Source organism: Trachypithecus francoisi, unplaced genomic scaffold (genome assembly GCF_009764315.1).
Source record: "Trachypithecus francoisi isolate TF-2019V2 unplaced genomic scaffold, Tfra_2.0 Lachesis_group1, whole genome shotgun sequence".
Taxonomy (NCBI): domain Eukaryota; kingdom Metazoa; phylum Chordata; class Mammalia; order Primates; family Cercopithecidae; genus Trachypithecus; species Trachypithecus francoisi.
Window position 1 is genome coordinate 79,182,329 of NW_022681454.1, and position 24,786 is coordinate 79,207,114.

At 46.4% G+C, this 24,786-nt stretch overlaps 1 protein-coding gene and 1 pseudogene across 1 annotated transcript; both read right to left on the minus strand.

Moving 5' to 3' along the window:
* Positions 1–6,731: 6,731 nt before the first annotated feature.
* GSX2 (GS homeobox 2) lies at positions 6,732–9,196 on the minus strand. The gene is made up of 2 exons (XM_033214688.1): positions 8,309–9,196; positions 6,732–7,645 (listed from the first exon to the last, which is right to left on the minus strand). The coding sequence occupies exons 1-2, from the start codon at positions 8,880–8,882 to the stop codon at positions 7,305–7,307; spliced, it is 915 nt and encodes a 304-aa protein (XP_033070579.1). The 5' UTR covers positions 8,883–9,196; the 3' UTR covers positions 6,732–7,304.
* A 12,193-nt stretch (positions 9,197–21,389) lies between these two features.
* On the minus strand, positions 21,390–22,593 carry LOC117085612 (annotated as a pseudogene).
* Between the last annotated feature and the right edge of the window lie 2,193 nt (positions 22,594–24,786).

The following is a 24,786-nucleotide window of genomic DNA, read 5'->3' on the forward strand; positions in this document are numbered from 1 at the left end:
CTTTTCTTGTTGCTTGTTTTGACAGTTCAGATCCAGGTCTGTGTGACATATAAAGCTAATAAAATTCTAATTTCATTGTTAATCTTATTTCATTGCAGTATAGGTTTTTACCCTCACACCTGCATGGCAGGGTGTAATTCCATTAATAAAAAAAAATCAACATATTCATTGCATGCCTTTTCCCTGATGATATATTGTGAGCAGTGTGAGTTGAGAAAGAGCCATTTATTCCCACCGTGAATGAGCCTGCATGGGGCGGGAGCTTCACCTGCCCCTCAGTCAATTAGGAATGTATCGAAAAGTCTAGCAGAAAACGAGTTAAATTAACCGTTGGCTAATTTCCTTGTGTCCCTCCTACATAATCCCCCCTTTTCAGCTTGCCCCAGAAATTACCACATGTTGCAAGGTTCAAATAGTGCCTAATGAAACAGTGACTAAACGCTTCTCCCTCCAGCGCCACCGACGGGGGAGCCCTTTCGCCGGCCTTCAAAGCTTGAGCGGTTTCGTGGTCCTGGTTCCCGTATCCAAGAAAGAAAAAGAAAAAAAAAAAAGAGAAGAAAAGGAAGAGAAAGAAATTTTTGACAGGCAGAAAAAAAAAAAAAAAATCTAAGCTGTCAATAACTCTCTATCCAGCCGGTGAAACTACATTACTGCCCACCCACTTTCTGCCACCGATGATGCAGTGGGATTCCGAGATGCCTGTGCCCGAAGTAGAGACCCAAGTAGGAATGGCAGCTTTAGCATCCTCCTCTTTCCCGGGAGAGCCAGGGTCCTGGGGCTAGGCGGTTTGAGCCATGGCCAGGGGAGACTGGTTGGGGAAAACGGCCAGAAGAACAAAGGGTAGGGGTAGGGGGCAGATATCAAGGCAGAAGGAGATGGAGACAAGACAGAGAAATGCAGGCAGAGAAAGATCACTAGGGAAGCAGATGCAAAGGCCAAAAAAAACAAAAACAAAAACAAAAAAACAAAAAACCAGAGTAACAGCAAACACACCTCTAAATCTCAACTCCTTTATCCCAAGTTAAAACTACATGTATGACTTAAGCAACTTATCAGCCTCTAGCCAAAAGCATTCTGAAGCCTTGACATTCAAAATCCTAATAATTAATCATTCTTATTAATTAATTAAGGAGGAAAGGAGGAAGGTGGCTGGCTGCTGCTTGACCCCAAACAATCTAAATTAGGGTTTGTGAAGGAGATCTCCAAAAGCATGCACTCCCTCTCCTTCCTGTTCTTTCTTTTACACACTCTCAAAAATTTCCATTATAATCCTTCAAGGTCTGGGGCAGGCAGAGCTTCTCACCCTGCTCCATCCCTTCCCAGCAAACTGAGACCATGCTGGCTTCAGCTTCTTGGAGCTGGCTGCCACTCAGGCAGGGAGCTCTTTCCTATTGGGAGCAACTCCCACCTGCCTTTTTTGCTCTGCACCTGCTGTGGGTGGTTTCTCCTTGAACTTCAGAATCCAACTAGTTGCCTAGAATTAGTTTCGCTACAGTGCTCACAGGCTAAATATTACCACATTCTCTCTCTCTCTCTCTCTCCTCTCTCTCTCTCTCTCTCTCTCTCACACACACACACACACACACACACATCTTCTCTCTCCTCTCTCCCCTTGCCTCCCTCTCGCTAGAGACTTGAGTCCCCATTTGAAATGGTGCAGCTAATACAAAGTCATCAAAGCACTATGGTTCTTGTCTTAAAGTGACAGCCTGCTTTATGAGACTGTTTGAAATACTCCCCTTGCTTTTCAATGTCTCTCTATCCATCTTTGTCTGCTCTTCAGAAAAGGGGACAATATAAAGCCCAGCCTGGCGAGCTCCCCACGCTCAGTCCTGGGCAGTGCCAACCTCCGCCTTTAAGCAGATTGAAATTGTCACTGCTTCATTAATCTGAAACTAGTTACTTTCCTAAGCACATAGCATAGACTTCCGATCTGTTAGGATTCACTTAGGGGAGCCCCTGGGGCCTTCCTGGGTTTGGGATTTAGAAGGCTCAACTAAGATACAGCAAGGGTTCAGGAATATATAGAGTTCAGCTTGAAGAAAAGCAGTGCCCAGTACCGAAGGGTGGCATTGACATCAGTGTAAGAGAGCACAAAACACTATTTTCAGAGACAATGGGATGCCCAGGATTTTGGAGGGTACACTTGAGAATAAGTAGTCTGGCTATGGCAACAGACAAGGATATCTATTGCCACATGGAACAGCATTACAGGTCTTACCGGCTTCAGATTTTTTTTTTTTTTCCCAAACAGAAGAAACTGGAATCCAAGTTTCTTTGCAAGTTGAAGTTTTGCTAATCTTTTTTTTATCTGAGTTCCGATTCAAGTCTGATTCTAAGAGATGTCTTTAGGTCCTGTGCTTCTTCAGCCTTTCCCTTAATTCCAGCCTGTGTTGCCCACAAGTGCCAGACGTTGGATGTAGAAGTCTTGGGTCCTTGTAGAATTTCTGAGACAAGTTGTCCCTTTTCTTCATACCCCCACCATTAACAAAAGACAATATAAAGGATTCTATTACTTTTGATATTTCTAGCTGCCTTAGAATAGCAAGTTTTGGAGTTCTATTCTATGTAGTTTAGGAAAGAGATGTGGGCATTTTTTAAGAGCTCGATTTTCAGTAATGTGAGCCTAAAGATTTATAAAATAGATTTATATTGAATTATGTTAATAGACGCCTAGTAAATGCACCATTTAATTGCATGGAAAAAAATGTTCCCTTTTAAAAGGTCTGTCACCTTAACAGGTACATTCAAAGATTCCCTGTGAATAATGAAAATAGGAACAATTGCTTTGATGCACTGAGCTGCATTCATCTTCTAGGACAGCTTTGGGCTGTGTTTGGAGAAGATGGGAGGAGCTCTTTTGAAAGGAGTGATTGCTCCTTTAAACCCGATTTCCTCTAGCAAATAGGTTCTATTGGAGTGTCATTCTCCCCGTCTCACACTCGTAAGGCTGGGCTTGAGATCCTGCCCCAGAGCTCTTCTCCATGTCTCCCCTCCATGTTCAGACTGTTTTTCCTCCCCACAACCCAACACTGAGCACCTCCCCATCTCCCTCAAAGAAATCTCTCAAGGAGTGCCATTAAAAGCGAGTGGAACCTGCAGGAAAGGTATAAGTGGGAAGCAAAAAGAAAAAGAAAGGCCGGGCGCGGTGGCTCAAGCCTGTAATCCCAGCACTTTGGGAGGCCGAGGCAGGAGGATCACAAGGTCAGGAGATCGAGACCATCCTGGCTAACACAGTGAAACCCCATCTCCACTAAACATACAAAAAAATTAGCCAGGCGTGGCGGCCAGCGCCTGTAGTCCCAACTACTTGGGAGGCTAAGGCAGGAGAATGGCATGAACCCAGGAGGCAGAGCTTGCAGTGAGCTGAGATAGCGCCACTGCACTCCAGCCTGGGAGAAGAGTGAGATTCCATCTAGGGAAGAAAAAAAAAAAAAAACCCTGGTTAAAAATTACTCTTTTCCGTCTACATCACCACCATCAATGGACCCTCTCTGTCTCTCACACACACACGTGCCTCATGCATGCATGCACTACACACATGCACATACAAACACCCTGTTGCCTCTGTGACCGCTTTTAGTTAGAACCACCGCCTTTCTGGCAATTGTCTGACCACAGTTAGAGTGGGCCAAGCAAACTGCATTTCTAATCTTTACCAGATATAACTGGACAGAATTGGTGGGGTGTTGTGGAGCGGGGGGAGGTTAGCAATGAGGACACGGAGGGGGAGGTCAGATATCAAATACTTCACATCCCCAAGTTTTTTGTCTCTCCTAAAATTATTAGATATGCTTTAGGGGAGTGGGGAAGGGACTTAGCTATGGTGACCACTTCAGAATAAGGACCCCAGAGGAAAAAAGGTCTATGGGCACCAGTGTCTCCATCATACGTGCCCACTGACACCCTAAGGATGGCCTACTGGGTCACTTTTGCTTTTGACCTAGTTTGCTATCAGTATCAGGCCCTTGGCCTTAGGCATTAGTTGGTGGCTGAGTGGGAGAGTGAAGGGGAAAAGTCTCTGTTCCTCCTCTATGCTCTGAATGTCTGGGCTGGGCCAGGGCATATGGGTGAGAGGTCACCCTTCCTGCTCTCCACTCTGCCTTCCACCCCCAGCTCTTTTCCTGTTTAAAGCTAAGGTGAAACTTGTTCTCAAAAAGATGGACTCAACCACACTCACAGCTGGTGCTACCCACTGATTTTCTCTTGGTGGAGCAAGTTCTTGCTTTCTAATTCTCATTTTCATTCTCTTTCTTTCCATTCTTCCTTTCTTTCCATGACCTCTCTAAGAGGTCATGCTCTGGGGGAACAGAGTTCTGTTTCTGTTTTTCAAGTGGGGCATATTGGAAACTAGTATCTAGTGCTTCCCCAGGTGGAGAAATTGTCAAGGGTGACCCCATACATCTCAAACTTTTCTCTTAAATGGGTGTTTGATATCAAGATTATTTAGCTGAGAATGTGAGTTTCTGAGGGTTGGCTTAAATGTTCTTAAACTAAAGTGAAACTGTTGGTCTTTAGAATCAGACCGACTCCAAAATACCAAAGCATTATTTTGATTTTAAAACTTCAAAAACATCACTGATATTTTTTGAGGAGTGGGGATAGGGGAACATGTAAAACTTGTTGTAGCACAGTGGGAGACCTCATACTCCCTTCTGAAAGTGACCCAAAAAGTACACTCTGCATCGGATGTCCTAGAAGGAAGACCTCCCTGAGAATCTTGAAGAACCTTTTCTTCTATGGAGAGTGTACCAACATCGAAATAGGTATCGCTCTCCACCCCCACTTTTTTGGGGGGGGGGCTCTGGACAGAAATACTTTGTTCATTCTCCTTTCCCTAGGGAACTTCCCCAAAGATCGAAGCAAGAGGTGCTGGAGCCATCCAAGGCAGATCCAAACTATCTAACCAGGGTTGGCGCTGCGGCTATCTGCAGCATGGCAGAGCTGAGCCCACCGCACGCGGTACCAGGTATTCCAAGTGCGTGGCTCCGCAGGGCCTGCGAGCTGGGAGCCCGGAGCTGGACGAGGCTTAAGAACTGTGATCCGGGCTAGTCATGGACATAGGGGAGGGCTAAGCCCGAGCGCGGAGCCCCAGAGGGGCCGGGCTGGGTAGATGGGACAGGGACCAGAGGGGTCTCCCCCACAGCCCAGAGCAAGCTTCGCTTTGGGCAAGAGCGCAAAGAGCTGCAGCAGGCGCTCTTTGTGCTTCTTACTTTCCCGGGCGGAAATACTCAGCTTAAACTCCTGTTCTTTGCGCCTGCAAACTCCCTTCCTCCCACCTCTGTTCTCGCGCGCGGAGAGACCTGCCTCTTCGGAAGAAGGAAGACAGGATCTTTTGGAAAGGCAGCCGGCCTACGCCTCCTCCCTTTCGTGGCGGCAGGGTGAAGAGCCCGGAGCTCTGTGTGTGAGAGACGGGAGGAAAGAGATTCAGAGGTCTGAGCCTCTCAGGCCGGGCAGTAGTGAGCCGGCTGTCTGCGACCTCTGCGCAGGACAGAGTTCAGCACATTGCACAAAGCCCCTGCAGCTCCCTTTCCAGCCTGACGCAGTGCTGGCCCTCCTCCCTGTGTCCCTTGCCGGAACGAAGAGGAATCTTCCTTCTGAGCCTACTCTGTGTGTGTGTGAGTGCTAAAGACAACACTCAGGGAAAACCGTGGCCAATTTTTAGAACCTCAGCCGCACCTGGTGAGATTTCAGTCCGACCGGCCTCAAGTAAATCAGACCTAAAGCCCTTGTGTATGTGTGTTGTCATTAACTCCTGTGGCTTGAACCTGTTGGGTGGCATCTTTATAGAACCTAATCAGAAATCACACTAGTTGAGGATTACTGGGGCTCAGCTTGCAGGGAATGAGACCTCTTCATTTTCCTGTTTCCAGCTTCTTCACTTCTCTCCCTAAGAAAACAATCCCAGGCTGCACTGAGGAGAGAGCCAGGTTGCCCCGCAGAGGGAAGAGCTAGAAATAATTCTTTGGGACCAGGCTTTAAGAAAGTGATTCTGCTAGGCTTTGGGAAGGAGTTTGGGGTGGGGGGCGCGGGGCGGGGACTAGAAGGGAGCCAAATGACTGAACGTTAGGGAGACCGGAAAAAAAGACCCAAAACTCACAGATCTAAAGGCATCTCTGGGCTGCTTTGAAAAAGTGAGATTATAAATCTTTGAACAGAATACTTCCTGTGTCTGACTTTTTGTTTTCTCGACATTGAGGGAAACCCGCTAATTTTGCTTGCAGCATCGTTTTTAAGTTTCCACTGTTTGCTTCTGACCTGTTTGATGGATTGTTTTCTTCCTAAAACTATTCTGACTCTACAAATTCCTTCACATAATTCAAGTTTTCATACTGAGAGAAATGAGGAAGTAGAAAGAAGGAAAACAAATACTAGATGGGGGATTTTCACCTTTCCTTGCTAAGTAAACGCTTACCTGTCATTAACTGTCAGTGCCATTCTAAATGGAATGATTTGTCCCATCAACTGTGAGGAGGTTGCCTATTTTCAGGATGGAGAGGCACTACCTGGTAGATGCCATCATGACTAAAGGTGTCTCTTTGGAAAGAGTTTCTGTTACATAGAAAACCTATTGAGCCACAAACTCCCACAGTCAAAATACCCACATTACCAAGTTCTTACTCAACATTTTCCTTGAAGTCCTCAGATAGCTTTTCCCCATACATGCCTTTCTCTAGACATTGGAGGAGGGGGAGGAGAAGATAGGGAGAGCAAACACCACAAATTTAAAATTCTGGTTTTTGTTTCATTTATTTAAATAAATATAAATATAAATTTTATATAAAACTATTCACATACAAAGGGACTTCCAGTGACTTAGATTTTAAATTCTCCTCAGGTGAAATTTCAGAAAGCAAGACGTAGAGGGTCTAATTTTCTAAATTATTTTCAACTTGGATGTTTTTGTTTGAAAACGACAACAGAAAATAATCAATAAACCCTGTGTTCTTATCGGGTTCTGAAAGAGAGTAGGGATGGGGAAATGACATGCGCTTTCAAAAACCCCATACAGTGTTAAACTTAAACAAACCCTGTTTTTCCTCTGTTATATGATGAGATGAGTTGATTATAAGTTATTTACATTTTTATAAAACAATCTATAACTTCGAATTGGAGCCCCAGATAAACAGGTTAAGAAGGAGACGCGAAGGGTCAGGCCCAGCTTGTCCATTCCAGAACATCTAGGTTTGTTTCTTCTCCAGATGGGACCACTGCAATGAGCAAGGATTTGGGCCCCTGGGTGCCCCAAGCTTGGCGTTGCCTGGTCTGCTAGGAGCGGGGGATGTGAGGGAGGAGGCTCTCCCTCATAAGGGGGAAATCTCCTTGTCATCGTTGGCAGAGGCCGGCGACAGGGAGTCCTCATCCTCGGAGCGCGCATAGTGCACCTGGCTCCCGACGCACTTGCAGCCCGCGTGACTGCTCCTCTGCGTGCCCTTCCCCTCCTTCTTGTGCTTCACTCGGCGGTTCTGAAACCAGATTTTCACCTGCTTCTCCGACAGGTTCAGGTAAGTGGCGATTTCGATCCTCCGGAGTCGAGACAGGTACATGTTGGAAGAGAATTCTCTCTCCAGCTCCAGGAGCTGCGTGCTAGTGAACGCCGTCCTCATCCTCTTGCCGTTGGGTACCTGGCTGGCGTCAGAGCCTCCTGCGGACGGGCGAAGAGAGGGTGGAGAGGTAAGGCTCGGGCAAGGCGCTCCCACCCCACCTGCTAACCAGGACACATTTCAGGGACCCATTCAGGGAATCCCAGCCGAACATCTGTATCTCTTTCCCATTTCAAGGCACGTGGTTGCTTAGCGGGGAAGAAGAGAGACGTGCAAAGCAAATAAAGGTCTTCGATGCACAGGACGCGAAGTCACAGGATTAAAGAGGGATAGGGGCTTGCACTATCTGATCGTCTCTCTGAGCCTAGCGGAGAAGAGCGTAGACTTGGCCAAAAACGTAAAAAAGCTTTAGCCAGCCCTGAAGCGGGGATGCCACACAGGTTCAAATACACCCACCCCCAAAGCCCAAGCAGTTAACCTCCGGTTTTTCCGGGGTGACATTCGAAGTCCCTAAGGCCCCAATACTAATAAGGCAATACTCGAGCACCTAGTACTAGGAGTAAAATGGACCAGGCTGAGTGGAGAAGCTGGCAAACAAACTTCCACCTTCGTGGAACCTCTGTGGCCGACTCTACAGTTACACTAAAAGCCCCTCCTCCCTCTTCACCCTGTCCCTGGGCTCCCACTTCCTCCACTGGAGGTGGAAAGTTTGCCCCAGGAGCGCGAAAGGCGTGGAGCGCAGGTGCCCCAAGACCCCGCCCTACCCATGGTGAGGCAGTGGAATCTCCGCGGGTCCGCCACGTTGTAGGTGGTGGCGGCGCAGACAGGTGCGTGGTGTTGCGGGTGCCCCAAGGCCGCCGCGGCGGCTGCCGCCGCTGCTGCTGCTGCCGCCGCCGCGGCCGAGCCAGGCTGCTGGGGCTGATGGTGGTGATGGTGGTGCTGCGGCTGGTGGTGGTGATGGTGCGCATGGTTCACCCGCGGGCAAAATTGCGCGTCCCCGGGAGCCGAAGAGAACTGGCTCTTAAGCAGAGGCAGTGCCCCTGCGGCCCCCGCCACCCCACTGCCTCCGGCCGCGGTAACCCCGGCCCCTGCACTCCCGCTGCCGGCGCCCACAGACCCCCGAGAGGAGTGCAGGTGCGAAGTGACGCAGAGAGGGCACACGCAGAACGCGCCGCTCTTGCGGGACGGGCAGCCGGGGCCGGACACGGACATCACCAACGGGGACGGCATGCCAAGAGGGATGAAGAAATCCGGCCCGGGGTGAGGTTCGGGCAGCGAGGGCGCAGGCCGTGAGGAGTCCTTGATGATGAGCGAGTCGACATAGAAGGAGCGCGACATGTCGAGAGGGGTTGGTGCCTGGAAGCCCCGGCCGGTCGCGGCGACCCCTCTCCTCTAGTGTTCTAAGCTCTGCCCTGGAAGCCGCGCACACAAGGGCAGTGAAGCCCTTGGGGACGCAGAAGTGTTGGCGTCTGGGCTGGGAACAAAGGGGTCCCCGGAGAGGGTTGGTCCTCACGTCCCCCGCCTGGCGCCCCGGCTCGAGTATTTTATAGCCCCCCACCCTGGCACGTGATGCTGCGGAGTACCGCTCCGCTCAGGCTCCTCGGCAGCTCCCCACCCTCGGGATAGGCTGCCCGAGTCACAACAGAAGCCGCGAGGGGGGGCGGGCGCGCGGCGGGGAAGAACTCGGGGGAGGGGGATGGGGGAGACTTTGCAAAGTGTAGGTTTTGTTAATTTCCCGGGGAGGCCGGCCTCCTCCCCCTCTTTCTCCACGCTTTACCGAGAAATCACAGCGCTGCATCCTCCATCCCACCCCCTCTCGCTACCCTGGCCCCAGCCCAACTCTTACCCACGCCCCGCCGCAGAGCGTACCAGGTGGGGACTTGGAGGCCTTTTTAATAGGAATGCTCGGTGTTCCCAGCTCCTCTGTGGTAGGGGTAGCTGCGGCGCGGTGAAGTGTGAGGCCTGCGGTTTGGAGCAGGATTGTGCGGGCGGCGGACTGACAGTCTTCCAGTCCCTGAGCGCAGCTCTGGCCACGGTTACACCTACCCCTGTCCACAGCTTTTGGACTTGGCAGAGGTCATTCAAGTGGTTAGTTCAGGACAGTCCGGCGCAGAACAGTGAGGCCTCCCAGCTAAGAAGCCGTCAAGCTTTTCATGCTGATGTTGGACAAGGTCTAAAGTGGCTTTGTACTTGGGGCCCTCCTGGGGCCACTCAGACCAACGACCCTTCCTTGTTTCCCTTTCTGATCGGCGCCTCACACTTCCGCAGAGAGAGAGAGAGAGAGAGAGAGAGAGAGAGAGAGAGAGAGAGATGTGGAAGAGTCACCCTTTTCTTTCTCCAAATAGTCAACACCATGGCATTCCAGGGCAGCCCTACAAACTCCATCCTGAAGATTTTGGAGAGAGGACCCCAAACATCAAGCCCTCCTAAAGACGGAGCAGGGATTAGATAGGCCTTCGCTCTGGGTCTGAGGATTTCCTGTCCCCTCATTTTTACCAATCTTGGGCAACTTAGCAAGGCTAACCAGGAAGCACTCTTTCCTCTGCATCCTAAGAACCTAAAAAGGATGAAGAGAATCCAGCCACCCAGGGAATCTTGCCTCTGATTGGCAGAAGAGGCTTTGTAAGGGAAATCTCTCTGGTCCATGGAAGTTTTGCGCACCCCTCACTACCCAAGAAGGGGTGGCTGCCAAGCTATTGGGACTATTAATCTTTAGAGAAGGCAAGGCGGCAGAGGTGGCCATTTTCTCTCTTCCTTTCCCCCTGCAGAAAATCTGGTTGGGGCCATGAGGTTGGGCAGTAGCTAGTCTGATCCTTTTTCCAGAACAGTTAACTTCAATCCTCAGTTCATGATGGTGCTAAGAAACTTAGAGACAGGACTCCCTCCACCTGAGAGAACAAGGTGCCCAAATCCAGGAGAGCGCTAGCAAGAGGCACGGCTCTATCTTTCCATCCTCTGTCTTCCCCTCTCCATCTCTGTGATGGTCTCTCTTGCCTGTTAGAGAAGTGTAATTGGGTTGTAGGGATGCCCCGCTCTGGGGAGCCCAGGATTTATGGATGGCAATTAAAGTTTTATGAATTGCAGCTGAGGCTGGTTATTGAGCTATTTGAATGTGATTAGAATTCAATTAGAAAGCGGTTAGTGGACGGTGGGTCTCTGGAGTGTAAACAGACAGCTATTCCAGAAATGTGCTAATCCAACATCTTGTGACAACAATTAAGGAGTCTCAGGGCTTAACAGGGGGCAGCTCAGCTGTAACTACTTTTGTACCACAAGGTTTGCAGACACTCAGGCTCACCCCAGCCCACCCTTGTTCATGACTGGAGGATCTAGGCAATCCCTGAAATCATTTCAGCCCCAGGAAGAAGGCTTGGAGCCCACTGATGGAGACTGGCAATAAAAAAAAAAAGTACCCTGCTGAATAGCAGGATATTTTTTACAGTCCTAAACTGTCCAAATAGATGACTCGATTTCCCCTATTCACTTTGCAACTATATATGCATATATAGATATAGATATAGATATTCTTTAAGAATAATAGCTTTTTCTCTTTTCTTCCTCTGGGTTAGGTACCAGGTTTTCCATGGTCTGTTTTGGGCTGATGATTTGAGTGACAAAGTTCCCAGTGGTTTGGGGTGTGCTCAGAGGAAGAGCTCCTTTGCTAAAGTCCTAGAAATCGCATCCTTGTGCAGACCATTTTACTTTAGAGAATCTTAACTATGGAAGAGGCTTGTTCATCTTATTCAATTTGTGTCTTACTATGGAAACTTTCATTTTTCAGTGCCAAGGAATTTTGAAAAATGTGAGGGGCTCATGGGGTTTCCTAAGGGCTTCAAGGGGAGCAGTGGTTTCAGACCAGGCTAAGGCTGAAAGCAAGACCATGTCTGAAAAACTTGCCCCTTAGGGTACTTGGTTAATTGCTTCAGCCCACCAAGAGCAAGTATACTGGAATCCTATTTCTTGCATAGTCTCTGTCCACTCTGACTCATTTCTCTAGTTCTCTTTGGAACTCAGTGTCTGCCAGTCTCTCTCCCTCCTCCTTTTCTGAGTCCAGCCCCCATCTGGCCCTACTTGCCTATCCCCTCCTCAAAGGAAGCCTACCCTCCATGCCCCCAGGGCAGCACTGCCCCCCACCCATCCATCCACTGGCCCTGCCCAGCCCTACCGTTCCCCAGAGTGCAGTGCCCTGAACCAGCAGGAGATCCCAAGTTCAGCTTTCTTTTCCTGAGAGGGAGCAGACAGACCATTGGCGTGTGCCCATGGTGCCTGAGCTGCCATACAATTTTATTTCTCAGTGATTCTGTCTGATAAAATTTCATCGTCCATTAAGTAATCCCCGAAATGAGAGCTCTTATGAGCCTATAATGAGCTCTAATTGCCACGACTCCGGGAGCCACGTGGAAGGATTTATTTGGTATTAAGCAGTTGGGTACAGAGTACAGGCTGTTACCTAAGCCATTACTTTCATAATTCAAGGAGAAAATTAGTTCTTTTAAAGGAGGGAGGAAATCTTTTTATTATCTCCCTCTTGCTCGGGATGATAGAGGGTGGTTTTGTCTTCCTTGAGTGCAAGACAGTGTCACATATGCAATGGTAACAAAATTGTTCTTTGTACTTCCTTCTGGCCAGGGCTCTCCACTCTTACCCTCAACTTAGAAAAAAAAATCAAAGCTGTTCTAGAAAGAACAGCAGAGGCATGGCCTTCTTGTCTCTGGATTCTCCAACTTGAGCCTGGGTGAGCAGTTTCCTTTCAGCCCAACCTTGAGATTTGAATTCTTAGTTCTAGCTTTCAAAAGGTCTCCAGTACTTCTTCCCAGCTCTGCAATGGCACCTGACCTGAACCCCACACTCCTGTCTCACTTCTCTTTCTTCCTGTTTCCTTTCATGGGCAAAGTCAGGGAAAGTAAAGGGCAGGGACTTAGCGTTGCTTATTCAACAGGCCCCAGAGTTCTGACCCGTTCCAGTGCTTAGCTGTTTTTTTCAGGCTGTAACTCCCACTTTGCCCCTCCCTCTGTGTCCTCCAAAATCCCCCCTCCCTTTCATCCCCAGTCCTTTTTTCTCTTAGTTTCAGCATTTGCCCACATGGTTCTCCAGCTCCAAATGGAGGCTGCAGGCAGGGCGGGACAGCCGGGGAGTTGGCGGGGCTGCCTCGGATTTATTTGCTCCTCTTACATTGATTTCATATTAGTTTCCAAAGCGATGAATGATCTCAAAGCTGGGTTTTGTTAGCAGAACACAAACAGGAGACAGGACTTACTTGCCCCCAGCTCCCTTTAATGAGGTCATTATCAAAGCGTGAACAAGTCTATGAATGTTTTATTGAAAGTGCATCGTTAACTTGTATCCATCCTTTTCTCCGAGTGGCATTGTGATATTGCTGTCTGTGGCACATCTTACCCGATATAGCCCGAGATTTCCCCATTCTCTGTAACCAGGCAACCCTTTCTGAATACCCAAAAATTGAAAAGAACCGCTTAGTCTTCAAGAAAGTCCTCAATAATAGTGGAAAAGAACAAAGATCCAGGAGACAACAAAATGCCACAGGGGTGACTTTTCATGAGCAATTATCTCTCATTAATCAGAAGAACAGCTGCAATATTAATTTTCTCTCTTTCTTCCTCTCTTTTCACAGTCCCCAACATTTGAATAATCATAAATTTTGATTTTATGAAGGAGTCACATTTTCAGGGGCTGGAGGAAAGCAGCTACCTAGGTGAAGACAAGGAGAAAATGCTCTCATTTTATTTTATTTTTTGTTTGGGTAAAGCTGCCAACAAAGCAAAATGGAAAAAATAAAAATAAGGAATGCCAGAGAAAATGCCCCCCCCTTTCGTCTTCTAGATGGCTGTTGAGAATGAGGACTCTTTTCTCCCCCACCCTCCCCTCACAACTACCCCTCCTTTCTTTCCTCCCCTCACCCAGGCCCATTCCTCAGTTCTGCTCTGAGCAGGGCGGAGGGAAATGTCCCCGGCGTCTGGCGTGGGAGTTTCAGCCCGGTTTCTGCCCGTTTAACTTGCAAACGTGAAGCCAAGCGTTGTGGATCTGACCAAAGAGACACTCTTTGGGCGTAACTTGCATTGTGGCCATCAAAAGCCCGCCAGCCTTGGATGAACTGAGACGTGTATTCAGCAGAAATGGGGCGCTCGCTCTCCTTTCAGGCTCTGGAGAGGCAATTGTTCACAGGACGTGTAGCCAGGGTGGAAAACGTGGGTCCCCAGATAAGGCTATAACCTGCAAACGAGCTTGGGGGAGTTAAAAGAATCTCATTAAAGCCCCGGCTGCAATTAGCAAATACACACTCATAGAGAACTCAAGCTCCTCTTGAAAAGCTGTGGGTCAAGATGAAAGAGGGCAGTTGAGAGCTAGTCCCCACATTCTTGCACTGCTTGAGTGATGGGGGGCTCAGGAGCCAGGCTATTCCTTCAGCTGCCCCAATATTGTTAGTTTTAATGCAAGGCCAGGGAAGCCTTTCTAGAGGGAGGGCAGGCTGTGGGCCCTGTGCTCATGCACCACCAAAAATAATCTTGCTTCTCCCTGGTGTTTATTCAGAACGGATGGGCTTTTGAGAAAAACCTGAATTCGTCTTTGTGCTCACCACAGTTGCAAGAGTTCAATTCGGCCCTGAGAAGAAGGGGCGGGGTGGGGGGTGGTAGGAGAGGTCTTCTGAGAAATAAGTGAGGGGTTTGGCTTAGAATTTCAGGAACAACCCAGTCGGAAAAAGTGTTGATGGCGCTTAATGCCTGCCACACAGCCCCTCTGCTCCCCACGTCACTTTAATTAATATTCGCCCACCCCCAAATCCTCAAGCTGAACAAGGCATCCCTCTCCCACCCTCAGAGCTCTCCTCCGTCATCAGAATAAAATTTATTGAGTGCCTACTCTGTGCCCAGCGTGTGCTAGACACTGCAGGGAGCAGGCCTGAAAAGGCCAAGACAGTATCCAATAGAATATTGTTTTATTTTAGTAACAATGACCTGAGGTGGGGAACAATTATCCGGATAATTGAAGCAAATGCTTCACCTCCCTCCCGCCCTCTCCAGTTCTCCGGGCACTTACTATTTTTTACTACCCTATTCAGAGATGTGGTTTTTGTATTGGAGGGCAGGCGCGGGAGGCAGGGAGTGTGTAAGAGAAGGGTTGAATTATTCACATGCATACCAATTCCCCACTTCCCTTGGTCTAAGTTTTCTAAAAGCTTGGAGCCAAAATAGCTGCTTAGTTATGGGAACAAAGACTTAACAACAAGAAAGTCACTAAAATAAGAGCCATCCTTTATAATTTTTAGGAGTTCCGCCCTTCTGGTTTTTGATCTTGGTTATCTACAAAAATCACTTGGAGAGCTTTATAGAAATACTGATTACCTAAGAGATTTCGATTTAATGATGTGAGGCTGGAACACGGTGGGGTGGAGGTGGAGGGAGAGACACGAGACAACCAGAATTCTGCATGCGGTTCTGATGTAGTTGAGAAATAAACGATAAATCCTACCCCCTACGCCCTCCTATCATGGAATCTGAAGAGAGCAATTTAACTTCTTTGAGCTTTATCTGGTCATCTGATAGTTGGAAAGTGTATATTGAGCGCCTACTATATACCCCAGGCTGCGCGCCAGGGAATTCAGTAGCACAAGACCCGCACCCGGGGAGTTTCCAGGTTAAGCAAATCAACAAATTAACTCGGAGCTGGTGAGTTAAAAGGCCGTGTGAATATGAAAGAAAAGCTCAAGGGGCTCTGGGTGATGATAAAACCGAAGCTTGAAGTGACATTTAAACGGAGATCTACAAGATGTATGGGTGTTGGCCTGGGAAAGAGGGATGGGGAATGCGTTCCGGGCCACCGAAGGGTGCTCAAGGGAGCCTCGGAGAGTTTCTCTTGGTTAATTGCAAAAACTGAAAGGAGACCAAGGAAAGTGGAGAAAGAATTTCAGTTTCTGCATCTGTAAAATAGAGAAAATGCCGTCGTCTTCGAGTTTTTTGTGAGGAATTAAGGACTGCCTAACACCGGGCCTGGTGCCTGGTAAGGCTCGTGGCTTCTCTTGCTGGTTTTATTATTATCAGGGACCTGCAGCTCCATGGGCTCTTGAACCTTGTAAATTAGGTATCAGAGTCCCTGGGCTTGGCAACCAGGAGCCAAGAAACCGCTGCACAATCATCTGTCCGTCCCCCGGCACCTTTTCCGGGCTGGGTGTTGCTCTCTAAGGCTCCTCCACAGCCTGGCGCTCACACTCTGAAGGCGCCCAGTGTGGGATTTTTCTAGCCTTTGGTTTCTGGACATACTTGCGTTCAGCAGCTACATTAACCTGGCCTGCTAGGGGAACCTCGCCACTCCTTGCCCGCGTCAAAGGCTCTGGCTTCCTGGCCGCCCCACTTGGGACTGCGCTCTAAATTTCAAAACGTTCTTATGATCGTAGAAACCTCCCAGCTTTGCTGCACACCGACCTGCTTTGCATAGGAGGAAAACAGTCGCCATTCGAGTATATGACAATACTCGTAGCTATATTTTTTCCGAGCTCTATGTGGCAGTTCCTGAACCAAGAGCCTTGCCTGCTTGACCTCATTTAATCCGTACAACAGCCCTCCCAGATAAAACGCCATTATTTTCTCCGAATTATGTTTGCGGAGAACCCTATTTGAACTATTGAAGTTCAAAGACTAAACCAAGGTCACACAGCTAGTGATGGCAGAGCGTCGTAGGCACTAAGCAATACTAACCACCTAATAACACCTAGCATTTATTGAACACCTGCTCTATGCCTGGCAGTGGGTTAAGACTTTAATGCCTCCTTTCTTTCTCACAGCAACCCTGTGAGGTAGGTGCTTTTATTACTTCCTTATTTGTTGGCTGTCCATTTGTTAGTTAGTGTGGTTTTCCTATATATTAAAGGTTCTGATGGCCAATCCAATATGGCCCATATGACAGAAAGGGCACGGACTGAAATTAGAATGAGGACAGGGAACATGATTGTTTTTATTCAACTGTGCCCAGAGCACAGTAACCGCTGAAAAACATTCGGAGTGGATGAAAGCAGTATTTTATTATTTAATTCAAAAGCCCTCATCATAATCAATCCATGTGCTTGTTGACTGCAAACTGCTCCTGGGCAGAAACTGGGTCTGTTTTATGTATTCACCAGTGTATGCCAAACGTCCAGCCCAGAGGTAACATATATTAGGATGGCAATTAATATTTGTTGAATGAATGATTCCTTATTTCAGATAGGAAACAGAGGCTCTGAAACACGGTAACCTGGCCAAGGTCACATAGCAAGTGGCAGAGGGAGAATTCCAACCATAGTTTCTAACGCTGAGTCCCTTTTTCAGCCTCCTGAGCTGTGTCCCCGGGGCATAGGGACAGGGCGCGGGAACCCGGTGCTGCGCGGCCAGGGACGGTCGTAAGTCAGTCCTCACTTGCCCCGGTCCCACACCTGGGCAAGGCCAAGGGAGGCAGAAGAAATGAGAGGCTGGAGAAGCCGCTCCGAGGAAGAGGGTAAACAAACAGGTTCCAGGGCTGCGCGAGGCGCTCTCTGAGCGACAGCTCTACCCGGTGCTCTTGCTCCCATGGCTCTAGAAACGCAACCTACTCCCTTCCTCCAGTCTCGGTCTCCCTGGGTCTCCGCCACTCTCTCTTCCTGGCTAACTTATTTCTCACTGGGAAACCAAGGAAATCTAAGCGATCGCACTGACCCTACAGCCTCAAAACAACCCCATCCGCAAAGGCCACCAAACACCGAACACCGGCGCCCACACCAGGCACAGCATACGCTCCGCGACGGATGCACATGCGCGAGTGAGGCGGCCGAATTCGCGTGAGAGTCTGTGCGCATGCGTGAGTGTAACTGGGTAGGGTGTCCTTGAGTGTGTCTGCACGCAAGCGCGTGTAAAGAGCGAAGGAGAGGTGGGGGCGAGTGTGCATGAGCGCGAGCATGAGTGTGCTGTCGAGAATGAGATTAAGGTACGTGGGCGTGATGGCGTGTGAAGAGGTGAAAAATGAATTAGAATGAGGGCAGGGAATGAGATTTTCTTTTTTTATTTTAAAATTATTTCAATAGTTTTTTGGGGGAACAGGTGGTGTTAGGTTACATGGATAAGTTCTTTAGTAGTGATTTCTGAGATTTTGGTGCACCCATCACTCGACCAGTGTGCACTGTACCCAATGTGTGGTCCTTGATCCCTGTGCGCGTAGCTGTGTGAGTGAAGCGTGTAGGTGTTTGGGAGCATGGGTGTGTGTGAATATATGAGTGTGTGAATGTGTGACTGTGAGGAATACGAGAAACTGGGGGTGTGCACAGGGTGAGTGGGGTGTGAATGAGAGTGTGAGAACGTGCGTAGTGAGAGTATGAGTGTGTCTGCGTGTGCCTGGCCTCTCGAGCCCCGCCTCCCAGCTAGGCACGCCTTCCTCTCGGTGAGGTGCGCAGTGGGCGCAGACCCGCTCTGCTGGTATTGGAGCCTGGCGTGGGCTGAGGCTTGAAACTGGCGTCACTCAGCAAGCCAGAAAGGAGTGGGCAGGAGTGTCTCGGAAGTGCGCTGTCTCCCCACATAGAAGCCTGGACACGCTAAGTAGGAGGGGCTCTGGGAGTATTGCCTCGATGTCCTCCCTTTCACCTGCCGCCAGTATTGCTTACTCACCTGTGGATCATCTTTATGTTTATGAACTCAGGGAGCATCCATAGTGTGCCTATGGTATGCCAGGCTCCACCTGGGCTTGGGAAACCATGAGAACAAGATAGCTTAGATCTCATTCGTTTTGGAACTTCCACAGGGCCTTTTATTAATGTGTAACCAGCTTGCAAAATGCCAGTCATACACAAGTTTTGGCGCCTCTCTCCTCAAGCAGAGGGGCATGGAGATTATGAGACAATGATGGTAATAAGACGATGCATTGAAATCAGTGCAATCCATTTCATCTCCAACCCAACCTCACTCTTTCACTGCACCACTGAGCTTGGGATTGGATTTAGGAGGTCCTGGATGTGAATCCACCTTCTCTCTGACCATGGAAATAATAATGACCCACTTCTCACAGGATGGTTGTGAGCATTAAATGAGTTAAGTCATGATATCTCTTGGAACAATGCCTTGCACATATTTAGCACTCAGTATACAAACTATGATGATGTTGATGTGTGATGACGTTCCCTGAGTCTGATGGAATGTTGTGAGGAAAGAAGGAGGATGTGTTTGTGAGCTACAAAGTTTAAGGGATTATTTCTGGATTTAAATTAAATTAGGCCAAAATTATATTAGGCTAAAAATACAAAAATTAGCCAGCATGGTGGTACACGCCTGTAGCCCCAGCTACTTGGGAGGCTGAGACAGGAGGCTTCTTCAACCTGAGAGGTGGAGGTTGCAGTGAGCCGAGATTGCACCATTGCACTTCAGCCTGGGCCACAGAGTGAAACTTCATCTAAAAAAAAAGTATATATATAAAATAAATTAATTAAATTGTGTATAATTTATACAGATTGGGTATCCTTTATCAGAAATGCTGGGGACCAGATGTTTCCAAAGATTTTGGATTTTTTATGGTTTTGGAATATTTGCATGTATATAATGAGATACCTTGGAAGGGGACCCAAGTCTAAACACAACATTCATTTATATTTCATACACAGCTTATTCAGTGTACATAGCCTAAAGGTTTTTTATACAATATTTTAAATAATTTTTTGCATGAAGCAGTATGTTTTAAGTACTTGTATGTGGAATTTTCCACTTGTGATATCATGTTGATGCTCAAAAAGTTGCAAATTTTGAATACTCAGCCTGTATTACATTCTCCTCTAGCATCTGGCTAGTATTATAGTATCAGATACTCCATCTTCATCCTTTACTGTGACTTCTTTTCTTCTACCAGTGTTATCAAAAGTGCTGTTACCAAGGGAAATAAAAATGCAGCAAGAACCTTTAGGAGCTGAATATTCTTTTAGGCAGCTTTGGGAGCATTTTTAGTCCTGTTAAAATGGAAGGGAGTATTTTCACAGTGGCACAAAATGAATGCTGTAATTTAACCTTGTGAGCACAATTTCTGATTAAATATGACATAGGAGATATGTTTCCCGATTAGTCATGTACCTACCTGGAACAAAGTATTGTGTAAACAATTGCAACACATGCTTATTTTTATTTTAGAGAAGCTGACTTATTAAAAACATTTTTTGATATTTTGATCAAATATTTTGATCACTATATATATAGTGCATATATAGAGACAGCATATATATATACACACATACATATATATGGAGTGCAGTGGTGGGATCATAGCTCACTGCAGCCTTGAACTCCTAGGCTCAAGCCAATCACAATATAATTTTGTTTAAAACCAAAAGGAACATTTTTAAAGATTGGATTTCATTATTGAGATGTTTTCCCAAGGAAAAAAAAAGTATCAAAAAGAAGGCTTGAAAGATTGGAGAATTGATTGCAGATCTAGGTTCTTGAATTTAACAGCGAGAAAGGAATTCTGTCCTTATGTAACTGACCTATCTCATGTTATAACTAGGGAAACTGAGGTCTCGAGGGATGAAATTGTCTTAGTGGTCAGTCTCTCCTACAGTCACCAAATAGGACCATATCAGCTTTGTTCCTCTACCTTCAGTTTTATGCACTTGCAGGAAGATGCCCTGGAAACTAGAAGAGAAGGTACAGGAGTTCCAGGTTTCTGCATTATCCGCAGGTCTCTGTTGTTGGCACCTCCATCTTCTGGTGACTCTTGCCCAAATCCTTTTAATCTTCTGTGACTCCTCTCTTGCTTTCTCTAATCCTGTACATTTAACCCATCATGAAGTCCTGATGGCTTTATCTTCAGATGCAACTGGAAACTGACCACTTGTCAACACTCCAACCACTATCACAGGGGTCCAACCCATCACCACTGCATAGTGATGACTGGGTTCATTCTTCCTGTACTTGCCTCTACAATCTGTTCTCAACAGAGCAGCCAGAAGGATCCTTGTGAAACAGAAATCTGATCAGGTCAAATCAAGAACAAAAGGCTCTCCATGATCCCACCATGGCTATCTCTGACCACTCCAACCACTGGCCTACTTGGTCTCTCTGTTTTCCTTGCTGGTCTGGCCCTCTCTGGCCTTCCCCTCTGTTGAGAACTCTTCCCCTACAAGCCCACACATGTCTTACTTCCTCACCTTTAGGTCTTTCCTCCAAAGGCACTTTCTTATTGTTTCTTTTTTCTTTTTTTCTTTCTTTTTTTGCTTTGAAATTTAGAAATAAATTTTAAGATCTGAAATGTAATTCCTATTATATTTGTAATTTGTATTCACACACTCATATATTCACACACACTCATGCTCCCAAACACCTACACGCTTCACTCACACAGCTATGCGCACAGGGATCAAGGACCACACATTGGGTACAGTGCACACTGCTCGGGTGATGGGTGCACCAAAATCTCAGATGAAAGGAATTTGTAATAGGAAATGTAATATCAACTTTTCTAGAAAACTGTGGCTTACACAATAATGCATTGCCTCTATCATGTTACAATGTGCATTAGACTCAAATACAAAAACCATGAGACAAACCACTATCCTTCAACAATTTGAGCAAAGATAGAATATATATGGAGTGCAGTGGTGGGATCATAGCTCATTGCAGCCTTGAACTCCTAGGCTCAAGCCGATCACATATTGTTGATCCTAAGGAACAACATAGATGGATTTGCAGAGGATGGGCTGTTTTACTTCAAGCACCATAAAAAAAAAAATGCATGAGTTTTTGGGTATATACATTAAATTGAACCTTTGGCACTAGGAGTCAGGGCATTTTGTCATGTAGCATTAACACATATTAGAAAATTGTGTAGTGTCAAAGGGGTACAACCACCAGCATTCAAGCAGTGTTGTCAACTAGGCAATAAAGTGTTCTGCTGAATGTTTCTTCTTTGTTCCAATTACTGCATACCTGGTAGCAACTTTGAAATGAGAAAAGGAACTTACACTCCTTTTATTTTCTGTTTAAAACAGAACAGAAAACAAACTGAAACTTAAGCCCTGTTATACATTAACAATGTTAAAGAACATCAATTTTACAAGAAAAAGACTAAGATCAAAAAGTGTTTCCAGATCTCAGGCAAATAACAGTGAGTGGTCTATAGACTAGCACAGGGCTTTGTGGTAGTACTTAGCAGAAGCTACTTTGTCATCACCGCCAGTAAACAGGGATGCAGAATTCTTTGCCAGATATTTTAGGAAATCATGCAAATAGCCCAACAATAATGCAAGGCTCTTCTCGTCAAGGGATGTATAGGCCAACATATCTCCAATTGTTACAAATAACCTCAGTAGGTGTGTGCTCCTTAAACCTGGGACACAGGAGCATTGGGGTGAGCCAAGAGGATTTCCGCATACTAGGGCCTCTCAAATTTGTAGAGCAGCTGAGTGTGTAACATCACGTCGAAATATTCTTTTATTCTTGCCACAACTTCATTAACTGCCTATGCCTTATTATTGACGTTTCCCTGTGATTTTTTTGCAATTTGCATACTCCTTTAGAATTGCACCTACATTTTGCTTAGCGGGGAGTTAAAACAGCTACTTCTGCTTGGTAACTAAGTCCCAGTCCCTAACAAGCCATGGTTTCGTTTCTTCAGGCATCTTCACTTTAACTTCCATTATGTTCTTAAATGTGTCCTCGCTTTCAACAGTGAGGTCTGCCCAGGCTCTTTCCTTTCTTGGGTTCTAAGGTGCTTTGCTGGTACTGCCCCCATATCTGTTTCCAGGAGTCCTCTGTTTGTTCTTTCTGGTCTTCCTCATGGATCCTGAAGTGAGGACGTTCTCTGCAGAGTGACCCTCCATATTCCTGGGAGAGGTGGTTCAAGATTTTTCTGCTGTGGACCAGCTGCCTTCTTTCCTGAGGAAGCCCCTCTCATCTCTGCATGTTGCTTCTAGTTGGTTTTTTGAAGTTGTCTTCTTCTGCAGATTGTTGTCCACAAGTTTGAGAAACCGGCTTTCTGGAACTCATTCAACCCTGTTTTTATTCCAACCAACAATCTTTCTTCTTCCCAAGAACTCGTAGGGATTTCCCAGATGGAATCTTATAGATCTTATAGGATGGTCTAGAAGGATGAAGTGGGAGATACAATCCAAGATTCTATAATCAGAGGTTTCTACAGTCAGGATCAGATCTCCTGAGCCTTACTATACAGCAAACTTAGCTTTTCTGAATGGTGACCTGAAATGAGAATCCAAATCTTTCTAGTAGTCGCTTTCTCACTCTTTTTAAAATATCAAATCCACTACTGTGCCCTCTGCACTCCCAATCCCTTTTCCATGCTCTATTTTTTTCTCCCATAGCAGTCATCACTTTCCAATTATATGCTACATTATATCCTGTGTTTATGTTTATTGTCTCGATCTCCCTGTTAGAATGGACGCTCCTGCAGGATATTTATGTCTGCTGGGGTCATTGAGAACACCACCCTACGAGAAGAGGGCCATTATTATTTCAAACAGAGGGTGAATTCACATCCAGGACCTCCTAAATGGAACACCAAACTCAATGATGCAGTGGAAAGGTGAGGTTGGGATGGAGATGAAACGGATTTGCACTGATTTCAATGCATCATCTTATTACTATCATCATCTGTCTCATAATCTTCTCCATGCCCCTCTGCTTGAGGGCAGAGCCCAAAACTTGTGTATGACCAGCATTTTACAAGCTGGTTGCACATGAATCAAATGCCTAGTGGAAGCTCCAAAATGAATGAGATCTAAGCTATCTTGTTTTCATGGTTTCCTAAGCATATAAAGCAGAACCTGGCATAGGAGATGCTCAATAATTGATGAAGGATTAAAAGAAGAATATCCGTGTTCTAGGTGGATGCTTCCCCATCATTCTATTTTACCTGTACATAGGACGGCAGTTTATAAAGACTCAAACCAGTTATGTCATTGGGTCAGCACAATTACTTAAGCTAGATAGGACTTTTTGTGGGGTTTTTAAAAATCATTATTTCTACAATAAGATATTGAGAGATTAAAGGACTTGCCAAAATCAGATCCTGGATTTAGACTTGCAATCAAAGTATCTTTTTTTTTTTTTTTTTTTGGTGGGAGACAAGTTCCCTTTCCAGACCTCCTGGCTAAATGAGGAAAACTAATAAGTTACTGTATTTGCTGTGGATGCTTCTAAATCCAGTGGCCCTGAGATTAGGGCTAAGGTTCTCCCTCCACTGTCGACCTGTGGAATTCTGTAGCTGCTCACATCACAGCTACATGAGTGGTTTTGGGAAAGACACCATAATGGCCACATCCTCTTGTTTTTATAATTTACATGGGATGGAAAACAAGAGATATTGTCTTGTTGATAGCTAGAGCTCATTTGGAGTCTGCCCTGAATCTCTGGACTTGGCTCAATGCCCTTCCTCATCTGACTTCTCTGGGCAAACCAACTACTGTCTTAGTATTGTATTACTCTGTTTGGATTCTCTGTCAGTTCATCAGATTTAGCTGATGAGCTCATTGACTGAAAATTGATTGAGCAAGACAGTGTCCCTAATTCTCTGTGCATACATACACAGCACCATTGTCTTCCACAGATACTTCATAATAATTGGCATCCCCCTGCGAGATCATTGGTATCTCAATAATTAAAATCAATAGCTGTTGGTAAGGCAAGAATTTATCATAGTAATCTACAAAAGTGGTAAAAAGGTAATATAATTCAGAAGATGGGTGGAAATATAAAATTACCAATTCTGAACAGGTTTTTAAAGATAATACTTGTTCCTTAAGGTCATTCATATTTAATAAAATAGTTATTTCTTTATTATCATTTGAATTACATAAATGGTTACTTTTTTATGTGAGTGGGGAAAATATAGCACTTAAACATTTTGAGATAAGGAGTGGAACACTTTATTTATAAAATAACAATTCAGTGTTTAGTTTTTCACAGATTTTGTCTCTATGCTACCTGTTTGATTTTTTTTTTTTTTGAGACAGAGCAAGACTCTGTCTCCCAGGCTGGAGTTTAGTGGCACAACCTTGGCTCACTGCAACCTTCGCCTCCTGGGTTCAGGTGATTCTCATGCGTCAGCCTCCCGAGTAGCTGAGATTGCAGGTATACAACACCACGCCTGGCTAATTTTTTATACTTTCTTTTCTTTTCTTTTTTTTTTGAGACGGAGTCTCACTCTGTCACCCAGGCTGGAGTGCAGTGGCCGGATCTCAGCTCACTGCAAGCTCCGCCTCACGGGTTTACGCCATTCTCCTGCCTCAGCC

Excerpts from the sequence above, each read along its gene's own strand:
- GSX2 (XM_033214688.1), bottom strand. The coding sequence starts at position 8,882 with ATGTCGCGCTCCTTCTATGTCGACTCGCTCATCATCAAGGACTCCTCA. Across the intron at positions 7,646-8,308 it reads ATTCCACTGCCTCACCATGG|GAGGCTCTGACGCCAGCCAG; the intron begins GTAGGGCGGGGT and ends GCCCGTCCGCAG.